The 12,668-nt window shown below is 48.8% G+C and overlaps 1 protein-coding gene across 1 annotated transcript in view; it reads left to right on the top strand.

Moving 5' to 3' along the window:
• Nucleotides 1-1,334: 1,334 nt before the first annotated feature.
• The window catches only part of LOC140454974 (zinc-binding protein A33-like), a 33,096-nt gene continuing 21,762 nt past the window's right edge, over nt 1,335-12,668 (top strand). The window contains exons 1-3 of the mRNA XM_072549649.1: nt 1,335-2,462; nt 7,825-7,911; nt 10,997-11,221. Coding sequence (XP_072405750.1) covers nt 2,013-2,462; nt 7,825-7,911; nt 10,997-11,221 — 762 coding nt within the window. The 5' untranslated portion in view covers nt 1,335-2,012. The remainder of the gene's footprint in view (nt 2,463-7,824; nt 7,912-10,996; nt 11,222-12,668) is intronic.

The following is a 12,668-nucleotide window of genomic DNA, read 5'->3' as shown; positions in this document are numbered from 1 at the left end:
CCCCTATTACTCTAGACTTACCCCTGACTAATGCACCTAACCTACACCTCCCTGAGCTCTACAGAGTAATTTAGCGCAGCCAGTCCACACTAACCGGCACCTCTTTGGAATGTGGGAGGGAACCGGAGCACCCAGAGGGAAACCCACGCAGACACGGGAGGGTAGACAAACTCTACACAGCCAGTCACCCGAGGCTGGGGTCGAGCCTGGAACCCTGTCGCTGTGAGGCAGTAGTGCTAACCACTGAGCCACCTCAATACTGCCATGGTGCCATCTTCCTGATGTGATAATGTTAGTGTGCAGTCTGTATTGGCCATTTCCAACAGTTGCGAACGAACCACGCATTGCAAACATCAGTTTGACCTCACTGGAAGGAGAGGGGGCTGCTGATAGGTTATAACCTCAGTAGGAGAGAGAGAGAGAGAGAGCTTCCCTCAGCCTAGAGCCATTGTCTGTCTGCTTGTGAATGTCACATTGGTTTCAGTTTTACTCTAATCTTCAGGCAGGCTGTGTGTTAATGTACAAAGGCATTACTTATTGACAATACTTATATGGAAGTGAAGCAACTGTCTTCAGAAGAACAGGAAGAGGTGGATCTGATCAGTAGAAACCTGAACAAGTCTCACTCACACACAGATTGCAGCTGAGCACAGCACAGCAAGGGAGAGAGACTTGAAAAACTTGAGAGGCAAACTGATGGACGGGGAAACAGGTAACAGCTCAGCAAGCAAAGGGCACACCGCACAGAGGTATGAAGGGGTATAGGTCGAACGAGAGAATCAGAGAGGGAGAGGCTGTGATAACAAACAGACAAACAAGTAGAGACAGAAACAGGGAGAGGAGAGACAGAGAATCAGAGCTAGAGGGAGAAGAGAGAGAGAGAGACAGAGACGAACTGTGATAATAGACAAGTAGAGATAGAAACAGGGAGAGGAGAGACAGAGAATCAGAGCTAGAGGGAGAAGAGAGACAGAGACAGAGACGGACTGTGAAAATAGTCAACAAACCTGTAGAGACAGAAACAGGGAGAGGAGAGACCGAGGGAATCAGAGCTAGAGGGAGAGAGAGAGAGAGAGAGAGAGAGAGACAGAGACGGACTGTGATAATAGACAAGTAGAGATAGAAACAGGGAGAGGAGAGACCGAGGGAATCAGAGTTAGAGGGAGAGAGATAGAGAGAGAGAGAGAGAGAGACGGACTGTGATAATAGACAAGTAGAGATAGAAACAGGAAGAGGAGAGACAGAGAATCAGAGCTAGAGGGAGAGAGATAGAGACAGAGACGGACTGTGAAAATAGTCAGACAAACCCGTAGAGACAGAAACAGGGAGAGGAGAGACCGAGGGAATCAGAGTTAGAGGGAGAGAGATAGAGAGAGAGAGAGAGAGAGACGGACTGTGATAATAGACAAGTAGAGATAGAAACAGGAAGAGGAGAGACAGAGAATCAGAGCTAGAGGGAGAGAGATAGAGACAGAGACGGACTGTGAAAATAGTCAGACAAACCCGTAGAGACAGAAACAGGGAGAGGAGAGACCGAGGGAATCAGAGCTAGAGGGAGAGACAGAGAGAGAGAGAGAGAGAGAGAGAGAGAGAGAGAGAGACTGTGATAACAAACAGACAAACAAGTAGAGATAGAAACGGGGAGAGGAGAGACCGAGAGAATCAGAGCGAGAGGGAGAGAGAGAGAGAGAGAGAGAGAGACAGAGACGGACTGTGATAATAGACAAGTAGAGATAGAAACAGGGAGAGGAGAGACAGAGAATCAGAGCTAGAGGGAGAAGAGAGAGAGAGAGACAGAGACGGACTGTGAAAATAGTCAGACAAACCCATAGAGACAGAAACAGGGAGAGGAGAGACCGAGGGAATCAGAGCTGGAGGGAGAGACAGAGAGACAGAGAGAGACGGACTGTGATAACAAACAGACAAACAAGTAGAGACAGAAACAGGGAGAGGAGAGACCGAGAGAATCAGTGACAGAGAGAAAGGTTGAGCACGGAAGGTGAGAGGAGGTGATGGCCAGTGATGGAGGGAAGGGTGTGCAGCGAGGATCAGAACTGACGGATAACCTGAGCACTGACCTCAGCTGCCCCATCTGCATCGACTACTTCCGTGAGCCGGTGAGCCTGAGGTGCGGCCACAACTTCTGCAGGGAGTGCATCCTGCACGCCTGGGCGTGGTCCGAGCACGCCAACGGCAGTGTCTCCTGCCCTCAGTGCAGGCGGCAGTGCGACAGGCTGGACGTCGCCAGCAACCGGCTGCTGGCGAGAATCGTGGAGGGCTTCCAGAGGCTGTGCCACCCCGACCCTGCCTCCCCGCCACCCTCAAGGTGCCAGCTCCACCAGCAGGGGCTCGGCCTCTTCTGCTCCGATGACCTGCAGCTCGTCTGCCGGGTCTGCGTGAAGTCCCAGCAGCACAGGAGCCATAAGTGCACCGCCATCGGCAAGGCTTACAAAGTCTGCAAGGTAGGTGGGCCGAGAGACTGGATTGGGCGAGCCAGTAACAACACAGTCGCGGAGGAACTCCTGGGGTCTGTGTGGGATGGATCGATATGTCGAGGAAGCAACGAGTGAACAGGCCATCCTAGACTGTGTACGGTGTAATAGGAGAGGAATAATAGGCTGTGTGAGGCCCACTGGGGAAGAGTGATCATAAAGTGATAGCGTTCTTGGAAAGTGATGCAGTTCATTCTGAGATTAGGGCCGTGAGCCTAAATAGAAGAAGCTATGTTGGTATCAGGAGAGAGCTGACTTCTCTGCCTCTGGGTGCTGCCTGGCTCGCTTTGTCCCTTCCAGCCTCCTGCTTGTCTACCTTGAGTTCCACCATCTGCAGTTTTTTTTTTAAATCACTGACTATGATTGTTTAGCAAGTTTTCCTCATAGGGATGGAGGTGGATGGACAATGGCAATACCACACAAAACAAAACAGGAAAGGTGGCTCGACATTGGCTAACAAGGGAAAGTAGGGATGGTGTGAGATCCAAGGAATGTGCAAATTGGCTGAAAGAATTGGGAGCAGATCCGGGGATTGGGAGCAGTTTAGATTTCACCAAAGGAGGACAAAAGGATTGATGAGGTAGGGGAGAAGGGTCCAACAGTAAGTTCATAGGGAACTGACAATAAAAGCTTCGACAGACACGTGAAGAGAGAAAGACTATTGAGGACAAATGTAGGTCCCTTTCAATCAGGAACAGGGGAAGCTATAAAGGGAACAAAGATATAATAGATCAGTTAAGTACATACTTTACATGTCCTTGCAAAGGAGGACACAGATAATTACCCAAAACTCTTGGGGAATGCATGGTCTAGTGAAAGGCAAAGAGTTGTAGAGAGGTACAGCACAGAATCAGACCCTTCGGTCCAACTCGTCCATTCCAACCTGATGTCCTAACCTAATCTAGCCCCATTTGCCAGCACTTGGCCCATATCTCTCCATAACCTTCCTATTCATCCAGATGACTTTTAAATGTTGCAATTGTACCAGCCTCCACCACTTCCTCTGGCAGCTCATTCCACACATGTACCACCCTCTGCGTGAAAAAGTTGCCACTTAGGTCCCTTATATCTTTCCCTCTCGCCCTAAACCTGTGCCCTCTAGTTCTGGACTCCCCGACTCCAGGGAAGAGACCTTGTCTATTTATCCTATCCATGCCCCTCATGATTTTATAAACCTCTTTTAGGTCACTCCTCAGCCTCCGATGCTCCAGCCTATTCAGCCTCTCCCTGTAGCTCAAACCCTCCAACCCCGGCAACATCCTTGTAAATCTTTTCTGAATCCTTCCAATTTTCACAACATCCTTCCTACAGGAAGGAGACCAGAATTGCATGAAAAGTTCCAGGCAGGAACTGAAGAAAATCTCTATGAATAGGGAACTGTGTTGGGGAAATCGATGGGGTTAAAGACCAGCAGATTCCCAGGGACTAGAAATAATGAAATAATGTATTGAATCCTTACAGTGTGGAAACAGGTCACTCGGCACATCAAGTCCACACTGACTCTGAAAAGAGCGTTCCATTCAGACCTACCCTGACGCTATCGCCCTGTATTTACCATGGCCAATCCACACAACTTGCACATCTTTGGATTGTGGGAGGAGACTCACACAGTCATGGAGAGAAACATGCAAGCTCTCCACGCGGACAGTCGCCCAAGGGTGGGATCGAACCCGGGACCCTGGCACTGTGAGGCAGCAGTGCTAACCACTAGGCCACCATGCCGCCCATTGGTGGTCACCTTTCAAGATTCTTTGGAACAGTTCCGATGGATTGGCGGGTTGCTAGTGTAACCTTCCCACTTAGGATGTGGCAGTTGAGAGAACACAGTGGAGAGCGAATAGAGTCCATCATAGAATATTTGAAAGCAGTGCACTTGGAAGACAGTGAGAAGATTTGACAAAATCAGCACAGAAAATCACTGTTAACAAATCTCCTGGACCTCTTCTTTGCTGTGACTCATAGAGTTGATAAGGGGGATCTAGTGGATGTGGTTTATCTGGAATTTCAGAAGGCTTTCGATAAGGTCAAACGGACATGTTAAAGATTAAATGAGTTGACGGTGACTCAAATCCGGGTAGTAGGCTGTGCTGTGAGGAGGATGTAGAGATGCTTCATTGGAAAGGTAAGCAAGTGGGCAAGTGAATGGCAAAAACAGTATAAAGTGGATAAATGTGAGGTTAACCATTTTGATAGCAAAGCCAAGTTATTAACTGAATAACAATAAATTGGAAAAGGGTGAGGTATAATGAGTCCTGGGCGTCCTTGTATCTCAGTCACTGAAGGTAAGCATTGTGGGTGCAGCTGGTGGTGAAGAAGGTAAATGGTGCGATGGCCTTCAGCGTGAGAGGAATTGAGTACAGGAGCTGGGAGGTCTCATGGCAATTGTACAGGGCCTTGGTGATACTGCACCTGGAGTGCTGTGTGCAGTTTTGGTTTCCTTATCTGGGGAGGGATGTTGGGGCGATGGAAGGAGGGCAGCGAATGTTTCCCACACTGATGGCTGGGATGGTGGGACTGACGTATGGAAGCGAGAGTAGATTGGTCAGGCCTGTATGCACTGGGGTTTGGAAGAACGAGGGGGAGTTTCACAGATGTCTGTAACAGGACTAGGCAAAGTCGAGATTGTGGCGCTGGAGAAGCACAGAGGATCAGGCAGCATCCGAGGAGCAACAATGTTTCCGGCATAAGCCTTTCATCAGGGATGAGGCTTGATAGAGTAAATGCAGGGGGAATGTTCCCAGTGACTACAGAGTCCAGAACCAAGGGGTCACAGAGTAAGGGGTACACCACTGGGGAGTGAGATGAGGAGAAATGTCTTTATCCAGGGAGTGGGGAGCCTGTGGAATTCTCTGTCATCTGAAAGCAGCTGAGGCAAAAAAGTTGACTGTTTTCAAGAAGGAGTTAGATGCAGTTCTTGGGACCGAAGGGCATGGGGTGAAGGTGGGAACAAGGCACTGAGTTGGATTGAATTGTATCATATTGAATGGTAAAGGATACTGGACAGATTGAATGGCCAACTCCTGTTCTTGTTTATAGGTGGTGCCCTCTCAGCAACCCCCCCCCTCCCTCAGCAACCCCCTCCCCACCTTCCATGCCCACCCCAAAGGCAGCGATGTCACACTGAGGAGGGGAGTGGGGGCAGTGATGGGGCCGAGACCTTGCCCAGGTGATCGCCTTCAGGAGAAAGTGAGGACTGCGGATTAGAATCAAGATTGGAGTGGTGCTGGAAAAGCACAGCAGATCAGGCAGCATCCGAGGAGCAGGACAATCGATGTTTCGGCCTGACGAAGGGCTCCCTGCCCGAAACGTCGATTTTCCTGCTCCTCGGATGCTGCCTGACCTGCTGTGCTTTTCCAGCACCACTCTAATCTTGATCGCTCTTCAGACATGCCACTGGGACCATGGGCAATGACAGGATCGCAAGAGCCCGGCTTCCTCTGCCTGGGATGGGGGTAGGGTACTTTGCCCAGCTCATGCCCGTCCTGCGCCAGGGAAAGCCGAGACCCTGCGCACATCACCTATGGGCCCTGGGCTCAAATGGCCCCGTGGGTTTGGAGGCCTCGGTCCACAGAGCTGCCGGTGCGGCAGCGAGGGAGTGCTACACTGCCAGAGGCACCCTCTTATGGAGCAGACAGCTTGGAGACCCCCAACTGCCCTCTTACAAAGGGCCGGGGAAATGGTGGGTAAGGCAAGGAGGGGTGCTAAGGGGTGGTAACAAATGGTGTGTGTGGGGTGAGGGGGGGAATTATCAAGAAGTAAGGGGATAGCCTTCAGCAGGGAATGGAAGAGTCAAACAGAGGAAAGAAAAGGAATTTGTCACATAGAGCACAAACATTGGACTGGGTATTCTCTGGTGATAGGGAGTATGTTTCAGTCCTTGGACCCCAGCTATTATTAATCTTCATTAACGACTTGGATACAGAGACAGAAGGCTCTATCGCCAAATGTGCGGATGACTCAAAAGTAGGCAGGATGGTAAATTGCAATGAGGAAGTAAGGAGCTTACCGATGGATACAGATAGGTTAGGAGAGTGGGACAAAATGCGGCAGATGGAGTTTAACATGGATAGGGGTGAGGTCATGCATTTTGGTCGACCTACTGTCTAAATAGGGAGAGACTTCAGGGTGCTCCTGTGCAGAGGGATCTGGGTGTCCTCGTTCATGAGTCACACAAAACTAGCACACAGGTACAGCAGATAGTGAAGAAAATGAATGGAATATTACCCTCTGTAACTAAAAAATAGAATATAAAGGTATTGTTGTGACTATACAAGGTGTCGGTGAGACTGCACCTGCAGTACTGTGCGCAGCTTTGGTCCCTTTATTTGAGGAATGATGTAGTGGCATCGGAGAAAGTTCAGAGGAAGTTAATTCGATTGCTCCCAGAGATGAGGGCTTTGTCGTATGAAGGGAGACTGAACAGTTTAGGCCTATACTCTCTGGAATTTAGAGGAATGAGGGAGATTGAATTGAGGTATTCAAGATGATAACAGGTGTGGATAAAGTAGACATGGAGTGGATGCTTCCTCTTGTGGGGCATTCCAGGATGAGAGGTCAAAGTCTTAGGATAATGGGTAACAAATTGAAAACAGAGTATTGAAAACATAACCCTTCTCCCAAAGGGTTATGAATCTGTGGACTTGACCACCCCAACCTGCGGTGGATGCTGGGACAGTGAGTACGTTTAAGGAGGAGTTATATTTTTAATTGGTGATGGGTTGAAGGGTTATAGGGAGAGGGCAGGAAACTAGGGGTGAGGAACATATCAGCGGTGGTTGAATAGTGGACCAGATGTGTCAAATGGCCTAATTCTATATTATGAATGTACGATTGCATGGAACACCCAAATGCCCTTTTATGAGCTCTGTGTTAGCTTAGAATGAACTGAGTAAGTTGCTGGTACTAATAAACTGATATTTAATTTCCTTCCCCACACACACACACACACACACACACACACACATATATATAAACACACACAATATATATACACATGCACATTCATACACTCTCTCTCACACATACACACACACACACACACACACACACACACACACACACACACTCACTCACACACACACTCATACACTCTCTCACACACACACACACACACACACACACACACACACACACACACACACACACTCACTCACACACACACTCATACACTCTCTCTCACACACACACACACACACACACACACACTCATACACACACACACACACACACACACACACACACACACACACACTCATACACACACACACACACACACACACACACACACACACACACACACACACACACACACACACACACACACACTCTCAAGGCCAGTTCAATTCAACTGCTCCAGAAGAAACTGAAGGAATATCGTGATGCCCAGGCAGAGGCAGGACTGAAGATCTCCGAAACCCTGGTGAGATTTTACACATGAAGGCTTATTAATCCTCAGGTGAGGGGTCAGGTCACAGGGCTACAGGTTTTCTTGTATTCAGTGGGAATGTGGGTGACTCAGTGTGTTGTGGGGTGGAAATGAGGAGGCGATTTTGCTGTATAACCTCTTGGCTTCAAAATCATCAGTTCATACCCCACAGTTTAGTGCACAATCCAATCAACCATGCCCTAGAATCCCTTCGGCACAGACAAAAGCCATTCCTCCCATCCAGTCACTCTGAAGAGCATCCTATCCCATCACCCTACCCTCACAACACCTTGTTTACCCTGCTAGCCTGCACTTCCCTGGACACTACGGGGAAAATGTTATCGCAGCTAATCCACCTAAGCTGCAGTGGGAGGGAACTGGAACACCCGAAGGAAACACAAGCAGACAGGGGGAGAAAGCAGTGCTAACGTTTTGAGTCCAGTGACTCTTCATTAGGAGACAAAAACGTTCCTGACTGAACATGCAACATCAACTCTGCTGTCTCTCTAGAGATGTTGCTGGACCTGCTGAGCTTTTTCAGCGATTTCTGTTTTTGTTTCTGGTTTCCATCATCCACTAATCACCGATAGCTCTTAAGTTCTGAAGCAGAGTCATCTCAGATTCAAAACGTTGTCTCTGATTTGTTTTTTTACCTCTCTCTCTCTCTCTCTCCCCACAAATGCTCCCTGGCCTGCTAAGTTTCTCAGCGTTCTCTGTTTCTCGTTCTGATTGTTTATGGTTTCAAAATTCTTTGACAGGACGTGAGCATCCCTGGAAAAGCCAGCCTCTGTTACTCAGCTCGAACTTTCCTTAAAGTGATTGACTCTTTAGATTATTCAGAGGCAACCACATCGCGATGGGTCTGGAGTCACTGGTGGAAGAACGGCAGATTTCCCCATTCCCTAAAGGGCGTTTGTGAGCCAGATGGGGTTATTGGCAAATATGGACAGTGGCTATGTGATCAGCAGGTGGCTGGCTTTTTAATTCCAGTTGGAGACAGTGAGGATCGCAGATGTTGGAGATCAGAGTCGAGAGAGTGGTGCTGGAAAAGCACATCCGGTCAGGCAGCATCCGAGGAGCAGGAGAATCAACATTTAGGCATAAGCCCTTCATCAGGAAGGGCTTATACTCAAAACATCGACTCTCCTGCTCCTCGGATGCTGCCTTACCGGATGCGCTTTTCCAGCACCACATCTCCTACTTTGTAATTCCATTGTTTTGTTTTATGCAAATTTAGTTCCACCATTGGACACGGTGGGACTTGATCCCAGGTCTGTAGAGCGTTAGGCTGGATTGCTGGCCAAGTGACATTACCTTGATTTCATCATTCCCCCTTTAATGGCTTTGTTGCTGCTTTTGATGTGAAGTATAGAATGTGAAAGGACTTTGTTGTGGGTAAATCACTCCAAGTTACCTTTAATTGGGCTACATATTAAGAAATCTCACCGGCCATCAAATATTGAAACAATGATTTAAATTTTATTGCATGTAGCAACCAACATAACTTGCTTACTTGAAGGGTTTTAAGTCTCACAACACAACTCGGCCGCTCCCCGATTATTGGTGGGATATAGCTACGATTCCAAAGCAAGTGTCTGTTTCTGGAAGTGTCCAGGATTCGATCCTTGTACAGTATTGTTCCTTGAAGTTCTGCTGCCGAATTGTTCTGGTGTTGGATTCTTATACAGAATTTCTCCCTTTTAAGTTTGCGACGTGACATTATTGATGAGTCGTGAGATTTCTTTCATTTTCAGCATTGGTAACTTTGATGGAGACCTCAAGTCTGTAGCTTGCCTTCTTATCAGAAGTAGCTCCCCTGTCCCTTGTTACAATCAGGGTTAGCCATACAGCCTTTCCTGCAATGAACCCCTTCACTTCAGGACATTCCTTCTGCAAACAGACTTCCCTGCCCATTTGTCACAAGACAGCACTGTCACCTCCTCTCTCCTAGGAAACAACTTGTTTATGTGGCTTCTTGCCAGGGATGGTGAATTAACACGTTGATTTTAATTCGTTTGTGTGATGATGCAGCTCCTTCATCAAGGTTATGTTGTCCTGGTGTTTTTATGTATAGAATCCCTACAGCGTGGAAACAGGTCCTTCAGCCCAACAAGTCCACACCGTTTTCAGAGGGGTCATAAAGTCTTGGGTTCCGAGATATTCTGGGTTTATCTACTTGAAAAAGCCTTTAAGTTAAAAAAGAAAAACACTTGTCCAATGAAAGGGGAGTGACCAGATCTCCCACATCAGCATTCCTCTGGTTTGGTTTGGTTTGGTTTGGTTTGAGCAGTGTGGTTGCTCAGAACTGCCGGTCACTTTCAGCTGGGAATCTAAAGAAACAGCTGCAGTGGAAGGAGTTTCCGCTTGGAATCTCTCTGCCATCTCTCTCTCTCTCTCTCCTGTAAGAACCTGTGTCTGATTTTCCCTTTTTGCCATGGGGGGGTGTATACAGGGACTGTTGCAGACATTTGGAATAGCATCATTAAGTTGGGGTAATCCGCTGGACTCTTGGATAGGTTAAGTTATTCCGTATTCTGTTGTCTTTTGCTTGTGTTTCATTCGGTGCTCTGTAAATAAATTCTGTTTGGTTTAAAGTCGAGGGGTTTTGACTGGCTGCATCACACCAGGAATATCCACTGTACACCTGCTCAAAACACCTGCTAGAAAAGTTTAGGGCCTGGGTTTCCTGCTTGAAATGTTTTGAGGGGTGTCTACCCCGGGGAAACAGTTCATTTCAGGGAGAGTTATTGCCGATTCTTTCAACCCCTTGAAAGAGTTACCGAAGTTGGCACCGCCACAACTTAGATTGATATAGCGCCTCAGACGTCGGGACAGGCCGAGGAACTCTGCAACCGGTGAAATGCTTTTGGAAGCGCGATCCCCCCCATCGGGCGGGAAACGTGACAGGAAATTTGGAGACAGCTCGTTCCCACCAAGGCGGTGGGGGGCATCGACGTTTGGCGGCCAACTGCAGGGGGTGGTGTGGGTGGGTGGGTGGGTGGGGGGGTGATGTGGGCCGGGGACTCGTCTGCCGGGCCAGCCCTGGCGCTACCGCGCTAACGATGACCTCCGGTTGCAGGAGCGGGCGGACCGCCTGAGGGAACAGATCGTTGCCGAGTTTGCGGAGCTGCAGCGGTTCCTGCAGCGGCAACAGCAAGCTGTCCTCCAGAGCCTGAGGGAGTCAGCCGACTCTGCCGTCACCCAGCTGGCGTCCAACATGTCACTGATCTCTGCCCGCTGTGACCTCATCGAGGAGGCCCTCGAAGACATCCAGTCAACGAGGGAGAAGACAAAGCTTCTGAGGGTAAGACCTACCTTTGGGTGGGAGTGAGGGGGATGGGGTAGGGGGTGGACGCAATAACCGACAGGGTCTGCCATCCTTTGTGCTCCAATAATCTCTGTGGGAGCTCCCTTTATTGTTACACACGGTTTGGGCATCACTAACAAGACCAATGAATGGTCTCCATCCTTAATCACCCTTGATCTAGCCATGACAGAAGGCAACCACAGCACCAAATGTTTGGAGCTCTGCGTAGGCATGACCAGGTCCAAATTCTTGCCAAAATTCATTCACAGGATGCCAGTGTCGCTAGCTAGGTCAGCATTTGTTCCCATCCCCGACTGTTCAGAGGGCAGTTAAGAGTCAGCCATGTTTTTTTAGATTAGATTAGATTACTTACAGTGTGGAAACAGGCCCTTCGGCCCAACAAGTCCACACTGACCCGCCGAAGCGCATCCCACCCATACCCCTACATCTACCCCTTACCTAACACTATGGGCAATTTAGCATGGCCAATTCACCTGATCTGCACATCTTTGGACTGTGGGAGTAAACCGGAGCACCCGGAGGAAACCCACGCAGACACGGGGAGAACGTGCAAACTCCACACAGTCAGTCGCCTGAGGCAGGAATTGAACCCGGGTCTCTGGCGCTCTGATGCAGCAGTGCTAACCACTGTGCCACCCACCGTGCCGTGTTGCTGTGGGTCTGGAGTCATGTGGGCCAGACCAGGCAAGGATTAGATTACTTACATGGCAGATTTCCTTCCCCGAAGGACATCGGTGAGCTGGATGGGTTCACCCCCTGGCAGTCAACAATGCATTTATGGTCATCACTTTAACTCTTAATTCCAGATGTGAACAAAAAAAACAATTGAATTCAAGTTTCACCATTTCCCACGGCAGGATTCAAGCCCAGGTCCACAGAATATTACCTAGGCCAACAGCTCAGCAAGAATACCACCAGGCCATTGCCTCACCAATGGTACAGCCCCTTCTCCATGGTGTGTTGATGCAGTAATTTATGATCAAAGTCTTTACGCTGCTGACCTTACAGATGCAGACCTGTCAAGACCAGCTAAACAATGTGGGCCTTCATTGGAGTTTCCAAGAAAGAAACGTGCAAGATTCTTAAGCTCATTGACAGGGTGGTTTTTATTTTGGAAGATTAGATTAGATTAGATTAGATTAGGTTACTTACAGTGTGGAAACAGGCCCTTTGGCCCAACAAGTCCATACCGACCCGCCGAAGCGTGACCCACCCAGACCCATTCCCCAACAATTACCGCTTCAGCTCGGGAACGCAGTGGAATGGTAAGGACGACGCTCACTTGGAACTGAGATGGGAAGGAATTTCTTCTCTGAGAGTGCCGGAAATTCTCTACCTCAGGGAGTGGTGCAGGTGAGACTAAAATGACTTAAAGGTGAGGGAGGTAGATTTTTTTTTTTGCAAATGTCGGGGAGGTCAGGGT

The sequence above is a fragment of the Chiloscyllium punctatum genome, chromosome 30 (assembly GCF_047496795.1).
Source record: "Chiloscyllium punctatum isolate Juve2018m chromosome 30, sChiPun1.3, whole genome shotgun sequence".
NCBI lineage: Eukaryota > Metazoa > Chordata > Chondrichthyes > Orectolobiformes > Hemiscylliidae > Chiloscyllium > Chiloscyllium punctatum.
The sequence above is the reverse complement of the archived record's forward strand: the minus strand, read 5'-3'. Positions and strand labels throughout refer to the sequence as shown.